The sequence below is a fragment of the Australozyma saopauloensis genome, chromosome 5, assembly GCF_035610405.1.
Source record: "Australozyma saopauloensis chromosome 5, complete sequence".
Taxonomy (NCBI): Eukaryota; Fungi; Ascomycota; class Pichiomycetes; order Serinales; family Metschnikowiaceae; genus Australozyma; species Australozyma saopauloensis.
Window position 1 is genome coordinate 706,122 of NC_086135.1, and position 22,410 is coordinate 728,531.

The 22,410-nt window shown below is 42.5% G+C and overlaps 8 protein-coding genes and 2 non-coding genes across 10 annotated transcripts; 5 read left to right on the forward strand and 5 right to left on the reverse strand.

Annotated features, from left to right (window-relative positions):
• Positions 1-75: 75 nt before the first annotated feature.
• PUMCH_004199 (uncharacterized protein) lies at positions 76-1,128 on the forward strand (the record flags this gene model as incomplete). Its single annotated transcript, XM_063023146.1, has 1 exon — positions 76-1,128. One exon carries the CDS (start codon positions 76-78, stop codon positions 1,126-1,128), a length of 1,053 nt encoding a protein of 350 aa, XP_062879216.1.
• Positions 1,129-2,014: 886 nt separating this feature from the next.
• PUMCH_004200 (uncharacterized protein) lies at positions 2,015-3,967 on the reverse strand (the record flags this gene model as incomplete). The annotated part of the gene is made up of 1 exon (XM_063023147.1): positions 2,015-3,967. The coding sequence occupies one exon, from the start codon at positions 3,965-3,967 to the stop codon at positions 2,015-2,017; it is 1,953 nt and encodes a 650-aa protein (XP_062879217.1).
• An 82-nt stretch (positions 3,968-4,049) lies between these two features.
• PUMCH_004201 (uncharacterized protein) lies at positions 4,050-4,967 on the reverse strand (the record flags this gene model as incomplete). The annotated part of the gene is made up of 1 exon (XM_063023148.1): positions 4,050-4,967. One exon carries the CDS (start codon positions 4,965-4,967, stop codon positions 4,050-4,052), a length of 918 nt encoding a protein of 305 aa, XP_062879218.1.
• A 684-nt stretch (positions 4,968-5,651) lies between these two features.
• PUMCH_004202 (uncharacterized protein) lies at positions 5,652-9,062 on the forward strand (the record flags this gene model as incomplete). The annotated part of the gene is made up of 1 exon (XM_063023149.1): positions 5,652-9,062. The coding sequence occupies one exon, from the start codon at positions 5,652-5,654 to the stop codon at positions 9,060-9,062; it is 3,411 nt and encodes a 1,136-aa protein (XP_062879219.1).
• Positions 9,063-9,157: 95 nt separating this feature from the next.
• On the reverse strand, positions 9,158-10,918 carry PUMCH_004203 (uncharacterized protein; the record flags this gene model as incomplete). Its single annotated transcript, XM_063023150.1, has 1 exon — positions 9,158-10,918. The coding sequence occupies one exon, from the start codon at positions 10,916-10,918 to the stop codon at positions 9,158-9,160; it is 1,761 nt and encodes a 586-aa protein (XP_062879220.1).
• Positions 10,919-15,298: 4,380 nt separating this feature from the next.
• PUMCH_004204 (uncharacterized protein) lies at positions 15,299-15,892 on the forward strand (the record flags this gene model as incomplete). The annotated part of the gene is made up of 1 exon (XM_063023151.1): positions 15,299-15,892. The coding sequence occupies one exon, from the start codon at positions 15,299-15,301 to the stop codon at positions 15,890-15,892; it is 594 nt and encodes a 197-aa protein (XP_062879221.1).
• A 1,035-nt stretch (positions 15,893-16,927) lies between these two features.
• PUMCH_004205 (uncharacterized protein) lies at positions 16,928-18,304 on the reverse strand (the record flags this gene model as incomplete). Its single annotated transcript, XM_063023152.1, has 1 exon — positions 16,928-18,304. One exon carries the CDS (start codon positions 18,302-18,304, stop codon positions 16,928-16,930), a length of 1,377 nt encoding a protein of 458 aa, XP_062879222.1.
• A 741-nt stretch (positions 18,305-19,045) lies between these two features.
• On the forward strand, positions 19,046-19,119 carry PUMCH_004206. The gene has a single exon. It is a non-coding gene; the product is annotated as a tRNA-Ile (tRNA).
• Positions 19,120-19,129: 10 nt separating this feature from the next.
• On the forward strand, positions 19,130-19,202 carry PUMCH_004207. The gene has a single exon. It is a non-coding gene; the product is annotated as a tRNA-Ala (tRNA).
• Positions 19,203-19,310: 108 nt separating this feature from the next.
• PUMCH_004208 (uncharacterized protein) lies at positions 19,311-20,978 on the reverse strand (the record flags this gene model as incomplete). The annotated part of the gene is made up of 1 exon (XM_063023153.1): positions 19,311-20,978. One exon carries the CDS (start codon positions 20,976-20,978, stop codon positions 19,311-19,313), a length of 1,668 nt encoding a protein of 555 aa, XP_062879223.1.
• Between the last annotated feature and the right edge of the window lie 1,432 nt (positions 20,979-22,410).

Genomic DNA, 22,410 nt, shown 5'->3' on the forward strand with positions numbered 1-22,410 from the left:
AGACCAGCCGTTCAATTAATTAGACCAATCCGAGAAAACATTCAAATATTTCTAACCAACTGATATTCCTGGGTTATGGGGCAGCCTCCGAAGCTTGAAACACCACCAGTGGCATCCGCTTCAGATCCCCTGAATTCGGCGCCAGACGTCCAGCGACTACTCGATATAAAAAAATCATACCAATACTGGCAGCAGCACATGAAGTCGTCGGACAAAAACGGCAAGGACGGGAAGAAGGTTCCATCTCAGAAGAACAACTCTCTACCTTCTGGAGGCGCCAGTTCGCTAACAAACAACCAAAACTTGTTCACAGAAAAGGATATGCTGTTTCTCAAAAGTCGTTTGGATGAGATTGTATCGCGCGGGTTTAGACCCAAGTCTAATGAGGTAGATCAGCTTTTCGAAAGCTGCTTAGCGATGGATCTTCCACGCGAGAGTTTGGGATTTGATCCCTACGGTAACAAGGATGAGGAAGGGTTGCACGAGGAGCTTTGTCTCACTGGGGATGAGGAAGACCTTCAGGATGACTACGATATAGAGGAAGTTCAGGATGAGAATAGACATATTTTGAGCCGACCGGGCGCCATGCACCACATCGAAATTGAGCTCAATGATGGACCGCCGCGACTTGGCACCCCTGATCCTAATGAGCCTTCATGTGAGTTCACGTTCGAATACGATGGTAATGGAAAGCTCATCCCTACATCCAACAATGTGGAGGAACAACTACGCCAGATGAATCTTGCGGCGCTGCTAGATCTCGATCTTAGTGTGGGCGGTAAGGCTGGCAAGAAGAAAAAGAAAAAGAAGAAGAAGCGGACGACCTCAGAGTGTTGCGAGCCCGCTGCTCTGGGCGCTATCGACGAGAGCCTTTGTCTTTTCTGTCAATATGAGGCATTCTATGGCCAGAAACCAGTCCATACCAAGCGCTGGTTGGAGAACAAAATTGCTGCTGATATCGCCAGGCGGAGGAAACTAAAGGAGAAACTCGAGTCGGTCAAAAGAGCGCTGATAGCATCAGCTGTGAACCCCCCGGCGGCGAATGAAGGAATGGGTTCGGCATCTACAGAGCATCGTGATCATGGAGAAGATCTGGATTGTAGCTTAAATACGGTGGTTGATAATTAGTGAACATTACCCGTGTGTTCCTATATTAATGAGTACATATTGACTTCCAAATAGAAGTCAGAATTAAGATTTTTCTTGCAGAATTATTGGTGGGAGAAAGTCTCAGATACATGTAGAACATGTTGGCGACCGTGTATATGGCACGAACATAATTATGTGCCCAGTTGTGTTTGATTCTCCATGTTAAACAAATCCTCCGCTCCTAATTCGAACGCTCCCCACACAAGCACTTGAGTCCAGAAACTATTTTTTCATCTTATAATATTTTAAAATCATGAATTTTCAGCCAAAATTTCGTGCCCCAAACTAGACTGTCCTCTATTTACATCCACCTGCTCTATGCACCCCAGATCCCCATAATTTCTTTCTTCTAGTACATTTTACCAATCAAAACCTCTCAGATATTTCCTCATGTTCGCAAAGAGTGCCACACCCGCCACCCCAGTTGTCAGATCGAAAACTCACATGGACGATTCTGTCGTGTGGGTGAATGATTGGTATAGCCCCCAGATATCAGCCAACACAGCAGACTTAAAACTCAAAGGGTGGATAAAAAAGAGCAGCAGCGAGAAAGAGCCCTCCGTTTTGGTGGCAAACAACGAGTTCATTGATCTCGAAACAGCAAAATACTACACGGAACCGGTAGTGGAAGTGGAAGTGAAAGAGGAGGTTCCTCAAACGGGCTCTGGCAACGCAGACTTGAAACTGGCACTTTCGATGGACAAGAAAGATGACCAGATCTCGTCTCTTTCAGGATTGGGTATGTAAGGAGAGAAGGAATATGAACCATGTGTGATCGAACATGAATGATACAATTTTGTGCAAAATAAAAGGAGTCTAATTTTAATCTAGTCGTCACTTCGTAAATAATTCTATAGAGCTTGAGCTAATCTTTCACGTTAATAAGGGCAAAACCCTTCCGAGCCTCGCCAACTGCCAGGCTCAAACGCAATTGCTTGTCTGTGTCCCAAACGTCGGATGTTATGTCTGCCGGTTCAACTCCAGATCGAAGCTGCTTTTGATACTCTCGTCGCGTACTTTGTAGGCCTGATATCTCGGTTGTGTCTCCTCCATCTGAGCATATCATGAATATCGATCCGGAAGGAAGTGCTGCGTAAATTTGCAACAATCTATTGTTAATGTCAGCCAAGAGCGATTCACGACCTCCTTCTTTTCCTGAGTTTTCGTCATGCCCTTCTCCGTTATCTTCATGTTGCGCTTTGAGCGCTTTTCTGCCATCTCTCAACCATATCAAGTTGAAAAAGTAATCGTCAATTCTGGCGTCAAAAGTACTGACTGCCTCATCATCATCGGAAACCTTCACAATATCAACATTGTCGCTATCTTTTAATATGTTGTTGTATAGCGATACCTCAGTATCGATGATTCGTGCCCTAGATTCAAAAGCTGCGCCCACTCCCTCATCGAAGAGAGTGCCCTCCAGGTTACGTCCAAAGTGAGGGCCAGACATCAATTTAAGCTTGATGAGATCCAAGCAAGCGTTCAGGTCTTCTACTGATGAATGCCCGGTACCATTACTCTCACCTTTTTGGATCTTGCGATCCAAAAATTGTTCAGATAACCATTTCAAACCCGGTTTTTGCGGAAATCCATTGTGATGTTCGTATACTAATGACGAGTCAATGACTCTGGGGTGACGAAGTCGAAGCACCTTTAAGTCAGACTCCAAGGAATGTCCGATCAAAACGTCACTATCAGAAATTAGAGACAAGAGCTTTTCTTGAACTTCTTCGAGAGTCGTTGTGACTCCCTCCAAAATCTCTTCTGTGATACCAGAGTACTTGGTTTTGTAGTCAATGATCTCTTCCTGTGGCTTCACATAAGTATCGTATATGACTTCATTCTGGAAATTTACAATCGATATACGAGTAAGCACTTTCCCGGATTTGGCATCACAGAACTCGCAATCGATAGCAAAGGTGTGTGATCCATCATGCTCGAAGCTCTGTGTTTCCTTCCAACCATCTGGTAGAGCATTCTCGTTTGAAGTATTAATTTTGCTGTGAATTGGGTAGTTGTTATCACGCATTTCGGTTTCTGTCAATAAAAGATCGTCTATCACTAGTTTGTTCCGTTTATTCTCCATCATGCGTTTCTTTTTTTGTCTACCTGATAATGGACATTTGAGAAGTACACTCATCGGAGCCACTAATGTGTCTCGATTAGTTGGAAGTTTCACTGGGATTAGCTTTTCGAATTTGTTGTACAAAAACGGGAGAGAGGTTTTGGGGTCTCGCTCTAATTGTAGTAAATGCTCATTATTGGATATTTCTAGAGCATTCAAGTCATTTTGAAACAATCCTGATACAAAAACAACAGTCATGTTCTTGACATTACCATACATATCAGCTTTGAAAACGTAGTTTTGAGACGCAGGCTTTGCCTTGAGAACGTCTTGGATGAATTGTCGGAGGATCATGAGATTTATCCCGCCCCTTGGCTTGTCAAAATACGAAATTGCAGCTTTTGTCGTTGTCTCCCACATTTGTTTCCGCTTATGAAGCTTTGCTGGAGGATTGTTAGATACCAGAGAACCTCGTCTCTTCGCATTTGTGGTTGGCTCATTCGCAGACACGTTTTCCAGTTCTAATTCCGAGTTTTTCTTTTTGAACCTTTTCGATACTTTCGATTTTCTTTTGTTTTGATTATCGACAATAGCCGTGCTTGTGGTTGGGACTGGAATGGCCGACTCATTAGTATTGCCTGTATTTTCACTGTGTTCGGACATGGCCTCACCATCCTTACCTGGACCTGATAGCGAGAGATTGGCGCAATTTATCGGCAACGACAGCTCAGGTGTCGTGCTGTCCGATGCCATTATAATTGGTCCCTGAAATAATTTCAGATCTGATGGATGTCTCTATAGTATAAAACAGCCACGTGACCTGGGCAAGTGAAAGCTAAGTAGATTTGAAACTTTCGACAAATTTTTGGAATGTAATAGGGACGGGTGGAGCAATTTCAGAATTGCTTGGTATTTCATCATCCTTCAATAAACCATACTTGCGCAATTGCGTGTACATCGACTCGTCTTGAATACTACTTGTCTCGAGCCAGCGAGTGTAGACAGTTTTGAGTTCGTCAATTTCCAGCTCTTCGGTAAGGCATGAACCCTCGGGGAGGTATGGAACCGATCTCGCCACTAGTAAGATTTTGGTTAAAGTGTCCCATCCAGAGGAGAGATTTTGGTATAGTTCAAAAGAGTCCTCCTCCGGATCATCAAATTCTAGAATCGGTTGATTTTCGGGACCAGTTACAGTCGCTGTGAATTTAGCTATTTTCAGTGGGTCACTTACTAGCTGGCGCAACCCAAAGATAGAAGCAAAGGCGCCATTGTGATACATGGCGAGGAAACGAAGAAGCTGCTGTAAAGCGATTTGCGAAGCAGAGACAATCGAATGTTCGGACTGAGAGCTGAGATCATTCACGACAATTAAATTTGCATTGCATTGCTCCGTTTTAGAGCTTGCATTGATCTGTTTAGAATCAAGTAAACTATCACTGAGAGAAATATCACGAGTCGAATCCTCGGATCTTTTGCCAGAAATATTCTTTAGCACATTTTGTGTCAAGAATTTCAAATTGCGAATCGTCACAAGAATATCTCTATTAACGACTATGATTGTGGGGACACCCGAATATGTCTTCTTTTCGAGAAGCAGCTTGATGCGAAGCTGAAATAAGGATAAGTTTGCCATGACATGTATTTCTTGTGTTTCTGTGTTGAGAAGACGAATAGCCAGTCCATCGTAGATCTGATTCAGACAGATCATGACCAACACAAGCTGTTTCGTATGCGATCTAGAAGCCATTGGCATGATCGCAGCGTGAATTCGGATTTCGAAAGAGCCGCTTGTTGACTGGAAGAAAAACGGAACCGAGTAATAATCCCGTAAAGATCAAAAGAACACTCTGAAGTGGTTTGTATGTGTGACAGGTCTCAGATAGATTAGTAGTGTAAGAAATTAGGATAATGCAAAAATTTCTCGGGTTGGAACAAATTAATTTACAACTTTCACTCCAAGCGAGCTTGATTGTGGATAAATTTTTAGTCTTGGTTCAGAACAATCTTCATGATGTTAATTGGAATTTGTCCTTCAATCACTGGTAGAACAATTTCAATAGTGAAACCTCACAGAAAACACTAGGAACTAGAGAAATTTCAGAACAGGCCCGATAACAGACTAATGTTCCTTAAATTCTTACACTTAGAAATAAACCAAGTCAAATGAACTGAAGCAGCATAAATGTGAATTTTCCATACTGCTGGCTATCAGGTATGATTGAGCAGATGACGAGTAAGGAAATAAACACCAGAGAATTGAAGAAATGAATTCTTACAAAATTCATCAAATTTGCCTGTTCCAAAAAATGAATAGAAAAAACTCAGTCTCGCTGTAGAATAGTTATACCATTTCCAGTTTTTCACTTCCATGTTACACCCTTACACCACACCAACCACTTTCTAACTATTCCATAACGACGGCCACAGTGCACCCCCAATGTCGGCCCAGTTAGAGGATTTTACCTCCCAGCTAGTACCTGGTGATGTCGACGTTCCAGATGATAAGATAATTGACGACATTTTCGCCGAAAAAGTCACCAAACACGCGGCTGACGCCATTGACTACGAAGACATAGATGAACTTGCAGACGATGAACTACCCGAAGAGGAACCCCTCATAGACGAACATGAACAAGCACCGCTACCTCTGGGAGTAACTGTGGCCGAAGAGGAGGACCTACAGGTGGCAGCGGATAACGAGTTTGATGATATATTTGGAGGTGAGGAAACAGAGCAGAATGCGCTTCCACAAGACTCATATCTACATAATATCGGTGGCGACATCCTAGATGGGTCTGACGGCTTGCATGATTTCGGCGCCTCTGCTGGTTTTGAGGACGATGGACTCCACGACATGGGCCTAGGGTTCGAGGAGGAAGAACACTTTACTGAGCCTACTGTTCCCAAAAGCAAAAAGCGTAGATCACCTGAAGAAATTTCAGCACGTGCACAAAAGTTACAAAAGCTTGTTGCCAACATGGAAATCTCCTACAAACCTAGAATGTTGGCAAAGTACTTTCCAACCTATACCCAGGATAAACCCTTCAACTTTAGCACAATAATTCTGCTGGAACCGAAGTTCTTCAGCTATAAGCGTCCTGCAATTGCATTTAAAAGCCACCAAAAGGCTCTCATTCCCCTTAAACTCACACTTGAAATCGAACCTGACCAAAGGAAGGCTTTCAAGTCAAAGCGCGGCTTGGACAGCATGCAGACCACTACGAAGGGAATACGGTCTATTTCGGCGGAAGATATGGATCTCATCGAAGAACTACAGTCCAGAAATGACCTACTAAGCAGGATTGAAATGGTACCACTTCTAGCAAAGCAGGGAGAGGAAAGTGACAAGTTTATCGAATTCGACAAAGACTTGATATTAGCAACAGCTGATTGGGATGATCAAGGTATTTTAAGTGCGGGCGAGTCTGAAGATGAGACATCCCTCAATGACAAAAAGGTTTCTGAGGCGTACGACTCCGGAGAGCTTTCCTACGATGACGAAGACATATTTAATGGTAGCGTCGCCAGAGATACGCTACAGTTGAACATGAACGATCCTAATCTCTTATTCGTACCTGCTTCAAAAAGAAAGGACAACGCCAAATCTAAAGCAGTCATACCCACTGACAATAAGCTTTTGCAGCTGAAGTTCAACATATCCAATGATAAAGCTTATGAAATTTTGACCAACAATTATAACGCAAAGGTGAGAAGTCAATTGAGTAACTTGAATATCGAGCATTCCGTTCCTGCCATGCGACTTCAAACACCATACTACAAGATCAGATTGTCTAAAGAAGAAGCCAGAGCTTTTCATCGTGCTCGTTTCCAAGTCCGTCAAGGTCTGTTGATTTGCTTTTCGAAAGTGAAGATGAGAAAGAAGAAAAAGGATCGTGGAAAGACTTCGAAGGAAATTTTCCGCAAAACCTCAGACTTGACAGCAGTGGACTCCTCTACATTGATCGGTATGGAGTACTGTGAGGAGAATCCTAACATCCTTTCCAATTTCGGTATGGGAAGTAAAATCATCAACTATTACCGCAAAGAAAAAGAAGAAGACAGCTCTCGTCCAAAAGCTCCTCTTGGTGAAACTCATGTTCTTGGAGTTGAGGATAGATCGCCATTCTGGAACTTTGGTCACGTCGCCAAAGGTGATTTTGTGCCCACATTATACAACAATATGATGAGAGCACCTATCTTCAAACAAGAGCCAAAGCAAACAGACTTTTTGCTTATAAGATCGCAGGGATGTGGAAACCACCAGAAATACTACCTCCGTCCAGTGGACCACTTGTTTACAGTTGGAAATGTTTTCCCTGCTGTAGAAGTTCCAGCTCCTCATTCCAGAAAAGTCACTAACACTTCCAAAAACAGATTGAAAATGATCGTTTTCAGAACTATGAACAAGAATGGCAACGGACGGTTGGCTGTTAAAGATATTGCTCTGCATTTCCCTGACCAGAACGATATGCAAAATAGACAGAGACTCAAGGAGTTTATGGAGTACATCAGAAAAGGTGATGATCAGAATTATTGGAAAATTAAGGGAGTTGACACAGTGCCATCTGAGGAGGAGATTAAGGCAATGATTTCGCCCGAGGATGCAACACTTCTCGATTGTATGCAACACGGACAACAATCTTTGGATGACATCGATACTCTTTTCGGCGATGACAACAAGAAATTTGATCCCAAGAAAGACAAGAAGGATCGCGAGAAAGAAGACACGGAACTTGAGAAGAAAGATACCGAGAAAAAGAGAAAGGATAAAGATGTTGATATTGATGAGACTATTGATGAGGGCTTGACGCCATGGAGCTCATCGCGGAGTTTCATTATTTCAAACCAAACAAAAGCTATGCTTCAGCTCAATGGTGAAGGAGATCCATCTGGTATTGGCCTCGGTTTCTCTCTCATTAGAGCTACGCAAAAGCACGGGTTCAAACCACTCATTCCTCCTCCTAAAGAAAGTGTTCCAAAAGTAACAAATGCGTCCTACCAACAAAAACTTTATGAGAGTGAGATTAATAGGATCTGGTATGCTCAAAGAAGCTCCTTAACTGTTGATGATACCGAGGGTCACACTCTCAACGATATCTACAAGGAGTACAAGCCTATCAACCATCTAGCATTCATCAAACAAAAGATTGAAAAAGAGAAAGAGGATAAAATCAAAAGCGAGGGTGCTCAATCCGCAAATCAAAATGTGTTAAAAATCACAAGACATGTCCGGGACCAAAATAACATTGTACAAAGAAAGGTTGAGTACATTCATGATCCACGCCTCATAAAAGCATACATCAAGAGAAAGAAGCAAATTGAAGGTGACAAGATGTCCATGGCAGACGTTAAGGAGATCATTCCAACAAATGACGCTGAAATGAACAAAATTCGTCGTAAGGCTTTAGAGGTCAAGATTGCAAACTTGACCAAAAGACAAAAACTTAGTAAGGGACGTAAACCTAACAAGGATCCTATACACCTTGCCGCCGCTGCCGGTGGCACAATCATCAATGCTAACACCGTTTTGTTACCTACAGGAGTTTATGCTATAGGTGGTAAAGGTATTGGTAAAGGAAAAAGTAAAACTCGACGCTGCGCGTCTTGTGGTGCTTTTGGTCACATCCGTACCAACAAGTCGTGTCCATTGTACTCACACACCAAAGGAGGAACAGTGCAAATTCCTCAAGAGCAAAAGGATATTCTCTTGGCGGCCGCCAAGGAAAAGGCTGGCGTGGATGCTTCAAGTGGGTCTCCATCGGTCCCTCCAGAAACATTCGAGAGCGTTGGTGCTTCAGGCCCTGGAGATTATTCGACAAAAGAAGAAACACCGGTGATTGGCGAATAAGAGTATTGCGAATTATATTTAATGCATTAACGAATAGTAACACGATATGTAAACGTTTGAAAAACAAAATGAAGACTCGAAGAGTCTGGATAAATCTAACAGAAAAAGTTGGAAACTCTATACCAAAGAGGCTTCAGCTTGAGCAAAGCCCTCTCATCTGCCAACTCTTGCTTGATAACTTCAATGTCCATCTCTCTTCTTCCGGAGTCGAGATCGATGTCAACCAACCTGATCCAAAGTAAGTTCCAGGTGCGCTTGTATGTCTTAAAAGAGGCCCAAATGACAAGGAGTAGAGGCAACGAAAGACACTGTTTCCAGAAGGTGACGTTGCTGGCACCATCGACGCCAATTGGCCAGATAGAAATCCAAATTTGTCCAATAATGATCAAGATCAAAATAATAAAACCGGCAATAGAGCCGTAAATGCCCAAAGGCGAAGTGAAAATAACCTCATCCGTGGATCTACCCTGAGCAGATAAAGCCATTCTGAATCTGATGTGAATGAGACAAATGGATGCCCAAGTAAAGAAAGCGGCAAGAGAACAGATAGAGAAGAGCCAAGTGAAAACGTTCGATTGATGTTTAGCGTCGGCAGCCAAGAAACCAAGAAGACCGAAAATATTAGTGATCATAACGGCAACAAGAGGTCTTCCCTTTCTGTCAATGTAACCTACAGATTTTGGAAGCAAGCCTTGCACTGCCAAAGAGGCAAGGGTACGAGAGCATCCGTAAACGGAGGAGTTACCAACAGAAACAACGGAAATCAAAATGACGACGTTCATAATGTCAGGGAGGACCTTGATACCAGCGCTTCTAATGGCAATGACGAATGGAGAGGAGTTGACCTGAGAGTCACTGTTAAGCAAGGAGTCGTTGTCGTAAGGAACCAAACAACCAATAATCACAGAAGTGACGAGGTAGAAAACGGTGATTCTCCAGAACACCTGCTTGGTAGCTTTTGGCAAGGACTTACGAGGGTTTGCGGTTTCAGAGGCAGCCAAGGCTACAAGTTCGATACCACCGAAAGAAAAGGCTGCGGTGATGAAACAAGAACACACACCTTTGAAACCGTGATTGAAAGCACCTGGGTTGTGCCAGTACTTTCCACCAATGTAACCCTGGTCACCGACACCACAAATAATGCAAACACCCAAGATAATGAAACCGATGACGGCCAAGACCTTGATGATGGAAAGAGCGAACTCTACCTCACCGTAGCCGATAACACCGAACATATTAATACCACAAATAAGGACATAGAAAATTGCAACCCACACTGCGGGATTGACGGACTGATTCCAATACTGAATAGTCAACGAACAAGCCACCAACTCCGATGGGAACGAAATAAGCCAAGTCAATGCATACATCAAACCAATGGTGAAACCCCACGAAGGCTCAATGAAACGGGCAAAAAATGCATTGAAGGAACCAGACACAGGGAATTGCACAGACAACTCACCCAAAGCATTCACAACACAGTACAACGAGAAACCAACCAAAATGTACGCAATCAACTGACCAGCGGGACCACCCAAGAACAAGGCGTAACCACTTCCAACGAACAAACCAGTACCGATGGCACCTCCAATTGCAATCATCTGCAAATGTCTGCTCTTCAATCTTCTGGCCAACGGATGTCTGGCGGTAGCGTAGATAGACTTCTCCATCTCCGTCATATGCGAAGTGTCAACACCATCATCTTCCAACTGATATGGCTTGAAAGAGTCGATAAAGCGGGTCACAAAGGGTTCCTTTGGTGAGTTCTCCCATGATACAGAGGAGGCGGTTTCCAGATGTCTGTCTGCGGCCAGCCCGAAGGAGTCCGGGTTCTTGTGCATGTCTGAAGAAGACATGAACGAGCAACTGATATGGGGGATACGGGAGAAAGTAGAAGTACCTTGAGAGAGATTAAATTTCTCATGGAACAGTGCTTTTTGGCACTACCTAATCAACCTACATACGGCTCGCTGAGACGATGTGCGTGTGTGCAGGTTTATCCGTTTTTTGGAGATGACCTCAGGCACAGTACTTGATGGCGGAGTCTGGTTGAGAGATGGTGTTTGTAATTGGGATCAGGCTTCGAAATTGATGTTCATTTCGCTTCCAAAGTCGATTTTTGCATCCCTCTCGATTCATTTCCATGCAAAAATTTTCAGATTCGGGCCGTGAGCGCTCTAGTCCAACTGCAAGAACGGCTACTTCCGCTAGGTAGAGTGCATGTAACGCAACGACAATGAACGCCGCTCTATCTGTATGCCGGATCCCGGGCGGTGATCTGCACCAACTTGGGTTGGCTGCAAGAGGAGTCATACGACTACCAGCTTTCTCGTCCGAAAAGCGCATTTGGCAGATCCAATCTCAAAGACATATCTCTTTGGTACCGGAGGGGGTCTTGTCACTGTGTTCATGCGTGGTTTTGCTTCAAGATCCCTATTCTAATGGCTGTATGAGGTACAACTACGTCTTAAGCGTGTGGGCTTCTGTACTACACAAATAGGAGCACTACGATTGACCGCCAAATTACACACATTTGCAAAACGTTCTCTGCCAAATTTCGGAAGCCACAGAACATTGCCTCTGCATGAAGTCGTGATAACTTGTGATTGATCATTATACACCCTCATCGCTTTTCATTTGCCGGTATTAAGCTTCCACACTGTACAGTCAGGGCTGCGAATAGGCTATCCACAGTTTGCATCACGAAAGGTAGCCAAGAGCGGGCTGAAAAATTCTTGGAACATACCATGCATGTTATCTTTCCAATCATTCTGCTATTCTTTCCAGTCATACATGGTTTGGGAATGTGTTTCATTTTGTGTGAGTATTGGAGAATAACAACGGGGTTTACATTATGGCGACAATGAATTAGGAGTCGTTTTCAACTGTATTACTTTGTAGTTTGGGATGTTTGGTCCATTTTGGTTCATTTTGGGCTTGGTCTTAGTCTTGCCAGTAGAACAGACAAGCTCCTAGTATTGTATCTCCGATTTGATCATTGCCAACCGTGAACTGGTAGGGAGTTCATGAGAGAAAGCATCGATTCAAAGGGTGCATGAGTAAATTACAACTACTTTTTAGTTTTCAGATTTTGGCTTTTCTTTTTCGTTTTGAAAAGACGTCTGTCTTTTCGACAATGTCTCTGAGTGTCGGCGATTCATTTAGTTTTGTAGCTTTGCTAGTTAAGATAATGGGACTACAAGTGAGGTTCTATTCCATTATACATATTCGGCCAATAATCATAAAGGTGTAAAGACACGAGTTTAAGGCATTCTGAAGTAGTCCACCTCAACTTGGTTATTGTATATTATGTCGAAGACGTTACAGTGTTGACGAACTTCTCTACGTTGGAGGGTCGCACTGAAATTTTTCATGGCGATAGTAAACGAATGATTCTAGAAGATTCCTCTATTGTCCATTCGTCAATTCTTAGTCGCATCCGGAGTCTGAGAACAAGAACCAGCACTTCGTCAAAACAAGAGTCTAAAGAAGTAATCTCAAAGCTCGAGAAAAAGAGTTCTTTACAAGGATCTTGAAAGAACTGATGGTTCTTCTCTTTCTTCTCCAATATGGGTAAAGAAAATGGAAGCTTGCAGATTGAGTTGAAATTGAAAATACATTGACAAAGCTCACACTGTTACATACGTATTTTGAAGTGATCACAATTTCATGAAACGAAATCAAATCACAATACACTATTCATGGTGATATTGATGTCCAACCTTTTTTTATTGATTGACGGGAAGCAGTTAGAATTTCATTTCAAACTCCCCAGTTGCTTCATCGATCAATGAGGTCTTTTTTACAAAACAATCACATAAGTGGAGACGAATATAGCCATGGAGATACTTCTCTCATAAGGAGAAGGTTCAGTTTCTAGTTTCATTTCAGCTTCCACAAGTTTGATCGACTCAAATATCTCACTTGCCTCAAACAGACTTCGATACCTTATCAATATGCTAAAGAACAAAACAATCTCCTAGTTCTCAAGAATCAAATAACGAAAGCCTCAACACACAAATCAGAGTGTTTACTCTCTTGTCTTTTTCACTCACTCATTAGACTACAACAATGAATAAGCCACAAACAGGCTCATTACACAATTTAAATGTCAAAAAGGTACAACTACAAGTCATTTTGGTTCGTACATAAGTCATTCATTATAGTATTAAGAAGTAAAAAGAGTGTTGTGGGTGGCTGCAAAATCAGGCATGGTGCATGATTTTGACGTTCTCGTAGGCCTTGTCGGTCTTCACGAAGATTTTCTTCAAAGAAGATTGGTTGTAGTAGTTGTTAACCATCCAGGCAACTCCGCAAGAGTAAAGGGCACCGCCGATGAGAAGAGCGCTTTTTGGGTTGACAGCCATTGTGATCGAATATATAGAAGTAATAGATTAATATGATATCACTTGAAAGTGTATTGAAAGTTGTTGTTTATTGAAAGAAAACTTGTTGTTGTTGATAGTGATGAAAAATTAATACTGGCCAATTTAACGCTTCCTTTTATACTGTTACTTCCTTGTTTCAGGTGGAGTGGTGGGGTGACAAGGTGACCTGAGGCCAGGGCATATGGCGCAACTGGCATAAACCCCGCCAGAGCAATTGCGACATATTTCAAAAGAGCGAAAAAAGAGCATTCAAAGTTCTAGATCACTCAAATTCTAGGCTTTTGAAATTTAATTTATCACATTCTCTTTCGCTCAAGATATTCTTCACCCCGATACTTATCTCTCACTGGGGAAATGAGGTCCTGCAGCGGCAGCCTGTTCCTGCAATGTGCTATTTCGATCAAGCCACCAAAATAGTGGGTGTCAGCCAATAACATAGAAGCAAGATAACAATGGAAGAAGTGGTGGTGGTGTGAGATTCTATTTCACCTGATGTTGTGGTGGTATGTTTCTTCTAAAGTGGTTGCAAATGAGTTAATTTCCGATAATTCCGGACACACTTGAGTTCAAACATTGCCCGAGATAGTTTTGAGTTTTGTTTAAGGAGGCGGGCGAAATGAGAGATTTCTGAACTGTCGTATGTATGTTTGCTGATGTTGTTGAGTCTGATGTATCATTTGTCATGTCTTTGATGATTAGAGCATTGCTAGAACCAAGCTAAATTGAGATAAAGTGTCCAGTTTTATTTGTTCTAGCGCGAGACTCTCTTGTGCTCTCTTCTTTTTTCAATTGATCTGTGCTCAGTAGTGTGGCCGCTTGGAATTCATTGAACGTTTTTGGGGTAAAGACTCGCGTGATTCACAACCAACCCAAGTCATACAATGCACCGGTGGATTCAACTTATAAGATGTTAAACAGATATTGAAAAGTATCTTAAAAAAGAACATAGCTTTCGACTTTCAGGAAGCCTTCTTTCAGATCGCATAACTTCGACCACTTCAGAGACTACAGAACACAAGCAACAGAGCAAATTGCCGATTGCACCCAATATAAAACAAATTAATAACATTCTTGTATTCCAAGGTGACATAAAGATATATTCTAACGCACTACAATTTATCGATTGGGTGTTGTATTATGAGTCCTCAATATTGATAATGCCAACGCGCCAGATCACACACAAAAATGATTCAGAATACTTTAATGTGTCGAAGACTTATAGATTTACAAGGGTTTTCATTTACTAGATTTATTATTATTATTTTTTATCATCACTCCAACCTTTCAACTGCAGACCCCCTCTAGGGCTCGCGCCCCAAGTATCACGTGGTCATACGCATCTCCAGTCCCGCGCCTGCTGGCCAACATCCGTGCCTCCTCTCCCTTGCGACTGTAGGAAAATTTTACCTTACCCAAAAGCGAGTCTTCTCTTCTTCTTTCTCAGCTAGCAAACAAGTATGTAAGAATTGTATACGGACCCACCATCCATAGTTGGGGCATCCGTTGTGATGTTATAAGAGATCGTTTTCCACCGTCTTTCCCAATCTCGCCTGATCATAGGATGCGAACGTTTTCCAAAAGCAGAAATGAAATATGAGATGTGCAATCTCCTGAGCATCGCTATGAAATCGAAAGGAAACAATGAGAAACTCATTGCGCAAACGAAGAATGCTTTCCACTCCTTGAGTCTATTGAAGGATCTCTGGCAGAGGTCAGTGAAGAAATTTTCACTTCAGTATCCCATATTCCCAATGATCCCCTCGCTCATACATTTTTTCAGATCTAGACAAGCGATCTCTTCCTATCACATCACCGCCTTGATTTGTATTCAATATACTAACATCCAGCATGGGTATCTCAAGAGACTCTCGTCACAAGCGTTCTGCAACCGGTGCTAAAAGAGCCCAGTTCAGAAAGAAGAGAAAGTTTGAGTTGGGTAGACAGCCAGCCAACACCAAGATCGGTGCCAAGAGAATCCACACTGTCAGAACCAGAGGTGGTAACAAGAAGTTCAGAGCCTTGAGAGTTGAGGCCGGTAACTTCTCTTGGGCCAGTGAAGGTGTCGCCAGAAAGACCAGAATCGCTTCTGTCGTCTACCACCCTTCCAACAACGAGTTGGTCAGAACCAACACCTTGACCAAGTCTGCTATTGTCCAAATTGACGCCACCCCATTCAAGCAATGGTTCGAGACCCACTACGGTAAGGTTTTGGGTAAGAACAAGGAGGGTCATGAGGTCAAGAAGACCGCCAAGGACGAGAAGAAGTTCGCTGCCAGAGCCGCTGCTTCTGTCATTGAGTCCGCTGTCGACCACCAGTTCTCTGCTGGTAAGTTGTACGCTTGCATCTCTTCTAGACCAGGTCAATCTGGTAGATGTGATGGTTACATCTTGGAGGGCGAGGAGTTGGCCTTCTACTTGAGAAGATTGACTGCTAAGAAATAAGTAGCTCGTAATATAGTACATTGATCCGTAAGAATATCTTGTAGGGCACTGAAGGGGTGTTGGTGACTGGATTGGGTTTACGCGGTAAAGGCTTCCGAGTTTAGCATCACTGGAGATTGAGTAAGAACGATCAAACTATTTGAACCAGGATGGATTTTGGCATGATTCACCACATAAATCGGGTATTCGAATGGCTGTGGCTCGAGACCATCTATATGATAATTGTCAAAGCCCTCAGAACGGTCGTGAGCTAGAACCGTAAAGCGTTCTTCATTCATATCCCACCATACTTGTTCAACAGAATTAACGAAGTGTTTGAGGATGGACTATACGTAGACTCAATGGTTGAGCTATTCCCCAAAACTTTAGCGGCATACAACGAGTACATATGAAATCAAAAAAAACTACGAGATGCCGAATACAATGAATAACAGTAGGCTACCCAGAGCGACGGCTACGTGTGATTTTTACATTTGAAATCTAGATTGTTAGTGAAAATTCAAATCATTACATCAGTTAAGGCAATAGGTTATCTGCAAAGGTACCCAGGGGCACTCTCAGATCAGGTCTGTGTGTTTTTTCATCCTTGTAATAGTTAGAAACATACCGTTAGCTGTGAAAGAAAGCTTCTCGTAATATGAAAAAATTGGATTTTCTTCATGTATATATATATGTCGAGGGGCGGGTAACACCTATCACTTAGGTTGATAAAAAAAAGTATCAAAGTGGTTTGAAGGGATATATTGCGATACATTGAACAAATTAAAATACTCAATTATGTTCTAGAATGAGTAGTCGTTTTGATTTCTTTTTTGCCTGATATTTTTGTTCATCTCAGGTTCGATGGTGACCAAGTAATTTCCATTTAATTTGCAGTTTTGACAATTGCATGAAAATATCATGAACAAAATTGAAAAGAACAATTAAAATATTTTCCGAAACGGATCGATACTTTCCAAAATGAGTTCAATTCTTGGTGAGATTAAAATTGAAACCAAAAATCCCGATATGCTCGTAGATTAAACTAAATAGTCATTAGATCATGTCAACCTCATTCTTGAAAATAGCCAAAGCTCCCATTGGGTCCCATGGAGGCAAAACAATTGGCTCAGTACTATTAAGAACTTCCTTGTGTACCTCCAGTAAATCATTTTTGTCAACAACGATCTGATACACGTAGTCCTTAAAGTACTGGTGGTCCATAACGTAGTAACCATTCTGGCCCGAGTCTTTTCCCCAGGAATTTTCAACCCTCCACCTTACTGGATTACCATTCTCATCCAAATGCACGGCAGTGAGAGTCATTGCATGAGTCATGAGTGACTGCTTGTATTTGATTCTACTGCTCTTGCTCTGGTCAGACTTGAAGCCAATCAAATTGTAGCTGTAGAGGGATTCGTCCATGATTCCCCGCTTCTTGTCCATATAAATTGGGGTGTGGGTGCCAAAAAACACAGCTTGGTTGGATTTGATGCGTTCCACAGCGTATTTGGCAAGTGCATCCACCTCGATGTTGACATATGATACGTCTTTGGCTCCAACGACATTGCCAAGCTTATCGATTTTGATCAAAGAGTCGTAAGGGTTTCTAGGGTCGTTCAAGAGCGAGACCCAATTAGATACATCAACTCCCAATACGTCCTTGTATAACAGAAGCGGGGTGAACTTCAAGGTGTGGACCTTGTCATCCTTATCTTTGTAATCCCATGACAATTGAGAGTTTGGAGCAGGTGGCTTTCCAAGGAAGAGCACCATCAATCTGTGAATTTCTTGCTGCATTTCTTGTATCAAAACCAGAGCTTCCCTAGGCAGCAGAGAGTCCGAATTAAGTTTGAGCTGCTCAGCAAACTCGCGCAATTTCGTCAGAATCAAGAAATTGAGACGGCGAGATGAAGTTGCAGAAAATGCATCAGGATACAATTCATGAGGTACAGCTCCATATTTCTCAATGATGTTAATGAACATATCAAACTGTCCACCATCGCAGGTAGGGTCTGTGAGAAGATGTTGATTCAATTGGGATTCAACATCATTGAGTTTTTCATCGCTCATGTTTGCGGCAAAGGTGTTCAAGAAATAGTTGCATCTCTCCAATTTGTCATGAAAGAACCAGTAACTTTGGGAAAACTGGAACTCCTTGACCGAGAGTTTCTCCATCATATGAAGACGCAAAACATTACCACTAGCAAACAACCAACAACGTCCACTGGCCTTCTGATTTGTCACTGGTGCTCCTTCAACTTTCACACTAGTGTTGAAGACAGAAGTAGAGTTCTTGATAGCAGTGGCTCTGTCAATGAGTGCATCATCTGCATTGACATTTGCTAACACAGAGGCAGCCAATTGAGTACTTTGGTCGGACTCTAAGTGTTCAGTCCAAAGTGAGAGCTTATCTAATTTGAGGTCAGTCATTGTATGATATCAGTTCAGTTCTATATTAGCCAGATGTCGCACGACAACCTTTCAAAAAAAATAAACTTGGTGAATTCAAAACTTAACTCAGAAGGATATATGTCCAATTTATCTTGCATGACAGCCACGATTCCGAGTCATGTCCGAGGGTACTGCGTTGGCCATTTGTTCAGATGGCTTTTCTAATGCCTTGAGGCCATTCGGAGGTATGGCACGGGACAAACGATTAAGCCCTTCTTGGAATAATTGTGACAGAACATCGAATATAAATTTAAGGAATAAAATACGAGACGTTCTGTGATATTTTCACGGCACTGCATTTTATGTTTGCAACCATTGTTCCTGCCTTGTCTCTGACAATGTGGTCAATGCGGATCAAGCCCGGAGTTTGGGACCGACATTCCGAAATATGGTTATCAAGAGACACTTTCGAAGTATAATATTAAGTAAATCTTGCTTCGAAGAAGGATTTGTTGTTGCATCTGTAGATGTGAGTCCAGTGACAAGAAAAGTATTGGTATCTTTTTAACATCACAGATCTTCTGAGGAGTATGTTAACTCGGGTAGGGCCATCGAAGTGTTGCAATCCTGTTTTCATGTTCATCTGAGCACTAAGCCTTCACAGCTAAGCGAATTTCGAGCATATTCTAAAGGCGTTTTGTCACTAATAGAGATTCAAAGGTTCATAATACAATCACAAATGTAGTCTTAAAAACCGTGTCTCAGTCAAATTGCAAGAAAGGTCCCTTGGCCCAGTTGGTTAAGGCGTGGTGCTAATAACGCCAAGATCAGCAGTTCGATCCTGCTAGGGACCATTCCTCACACGGGCGTGTGGCGTAGTTGGTAGCGCGTTCGCTTAGCATGCGAAAGGTCTCCGGTTCGACTCCGGACTCGTCCATTCTTTTTGTCTCTACGAGACGAATCAGATTATTTTTGGTCTCCGGCATCAATTTCCTACTATTTGTGTCACAAGTCAATTATAATCGTTTATTTATCATTAACAGTTTTAGAAGATCGCAAACCAAATTTTCTCAACCCAGTTCTTTGGAACTCTGACAGGGTATTGAGTTTCTTGATATTCAATCATTTCTAATTTCGAAAAGTCGATTTCTTCGTATGGTGTGAGCCATCTAGTTCTCCCGAGCCAATAAATAGAGTAAATTCTGTGGCCAGCATAAAGTGCCAAAACAACTGGAAAGGTAATGTAAGCAGCCAAGAAATCAGCGATCTTGAAGTCGAAGAAAACGGCATATCCATTGGTCAAAGTCAAAAGGAAAATGAAGACAATCACAAAGTATGTACCATAAGGCTGGAATCTGGTTTTGTAAGGAACTCTATCTTCGAGACCTCTGAATACAATGGCCTTTCTCCATCTGAGATAAGTGAAACCGACCACGATCCATGCGATGAATCCAGAGATAGTAGTAATGTTGGTTAACCAGGTGAAAACTGTAAGAGACGATTCAGAGACATTCAAGTAGGATAAGCATGCAATTGCAAATGAAAGCGCCACGCAGTAGTATGGGACACCCCAGCTGTTGACAGTGGAGAAGATCTTTGGTGCCAAACCTTTCTTACTCAACGAAAACAATGTTCTCGAGGAAGCATACATAAAGGCATTTCCTGCTGAAGCAGCAGAGGTCAAGATGACAGCGTTGATAATGTGATTTAACACTGGAATACCTGCGCTTTGAATTCCAAGAACAAAAGGAGATGCAAAAGCTGTATGTTCGCCACTGGTCAATCTCTCACTGTTTGAGTTTGCAATCACACCGATGATCAAAGAGCCCAAAATGTAGAAAAACGCCAAACGGTAAACAAATTGATTGGCACATCTAGGAATTGCCTTTCTTGGTGCTTGCACCTCTGCAGAACAGGCAACAATCAACTCAGGACTGGTGATAAAAGAGTAACCTGCTTTAATGATGGCAGTCCAAAAGGCCAAAAATCTTCCAGTGTCACCCTTCACAAGATGCTGTTTAAATGCGTTGCCATCTTTCCAATAGCGGAAACCTAAACGGTCGTGGTTTGGACCACCACCAAAGAACAAGACAACACCTAAAATAATCAAACCCGTAATGGTGACTAACTTAATGCTAGCAAAGTAAAATTCGGCTTCTCCGTAAATTCTCACGGGGCACAAATTAAGTATAAGGATGACAAGGAGGAGAATTGAAATCCAAACTGCGATATTCACCGAAGTGGTCCAATATTGAATAATCAAGGCGGCAGCAACAACTTCTGCAGCAACCAAGATTGCGAAACAGTAATAATAGTTGTAACCCAAAGCAAATCCAAAGGATGGATCGAGATAGTCATTCATGAACTGCTGAGCACCCACACCTGGTACTGGCAAGAACGCAGCCATTTCACTCAAAATGTTCATGATAAACCAGACCACGACAGAGAGAACGATATACGACAAAAGAAGTGCACCGGCACCACAGGTAGCCAACGCAGCGCCGGAACCAACGAAAAGACCAGTTCCGATGGCTCCTCCTAAGGCAATCAATTGAATATGACGCATTTTCATACCTTGTTTTAAAGTATTCTCTGGTGGTTCCTCACCAACCACTTCGACCATATTCTTCTTCTCGTCGCCTCCAGTCATTCTGGAAGTGACATATTCGATGCTCGCAGAGCTATCGTCCGATGATCTCTCCTGAAGACCCATTGTGTTTGAATTGAAATCGAGACTTTTGGAAGACTATAAACCAAATTATTGGTTAGAGATTTGAAGCTCGTGAATATTTTTTAGTAAGCGTCACTGACAGATACTAGTAGAGACCACAAACCTAAGAGGTGGTTTCACTTTGATATTAACTTGAGTGTTGGTGCCACTAACAGCTGTTTAATTAATGTGGAGACATGAAAAATTGGAGGAAATTGGTGCACATTTATCTTTTTTTGCAACTGACTGTATCACTTTCCTTTTGCAGTAGGATCAGGTCTGTATGCAGTAAAATCTGGACACGCGCGGTACAGGTGATCAAACGTTTGCGCAACTTAAGCCACTGTACTGCTCGGGGACATCCCTGGGTTCTCCACAGTTGCAACACAAGTGGGGCTTGAAACAATCGCCGTTTGTGCATCATGGCTGAAATAACACTGTAGCGGTACATTGTTGTAAAACTCGGACATTACGGAGTTTAACACTTGAACCCTAACTCTAACCGGATAGAACATTCTGAGCAGCTTGCCAAAGTCAAAATGCCATCGAAACGTAGATCGTATATTTTTACCCAATTCAACGAGATAGTAAATGGGCGTATTCGTATCTGTTTGGCCAGACTCCGATTCTGTGATAGATTTGGGAGATAACGAATGCGGTATCTATTGGATATGGTCGAAGATGCGCACTCGGATATGCATTAGACAGAACGGGAAGGCTTCCTCGAGGCTCCCAGATTACGTAACCAACCAATCCTAGACGAACTGTTGGTATGATAGACGGTACCTAGACCATTGGAAGTCGCGTGTTGAATTTCGCTTCGAAATTTACTGTGGCTACAGGCGTCACGTCATTAACACCTTTTGTCCGTAGAATCGTCTCATTGTATCAGTCAAACAATCACCGATCAATTGATAAAAATAAAAAAGGACTCGGCCAAGATCTGTGCCAGTCACGGATTTGGAAGTTTTGTGGGGTACATAGCTTCGGCAAGTCCTGCTTTCTGTTATCGAACGACATTGGCATTGATCAGGTTAAGTTCCCCTGTTTTGCAGCCCAAACGGCGTTTTGCGAACCTTAAGGAACAAGAGGGGCCATCTGCAGGAATCGAGTGCACCTTCTTGTGCGCCATCTCCAATATACCGGATATCTAGTGGTTGCAAAACTGTTCATGACTGAGACAAATTCTTGGAGTTCGGATATTAGCGGCCTCGTTGTTCGGCCGGCTTTGACATAGAAGTAGCTAGGGAAGTCTTCGCCGCACTGAAGAACTAGGCCATCGAAGCTATCTTGTGGAGAACTTCTCCAAAAGATGGAGAGGTAATTTCTATTTCTGGCATAGAGTGATATCGTTGACTGATAAAGATTTCCAAGAAATCCGAAGGTCTTCCATCTCCGATCTTCGTGCCGAACGACACCGAGAATGTTTGCCCCA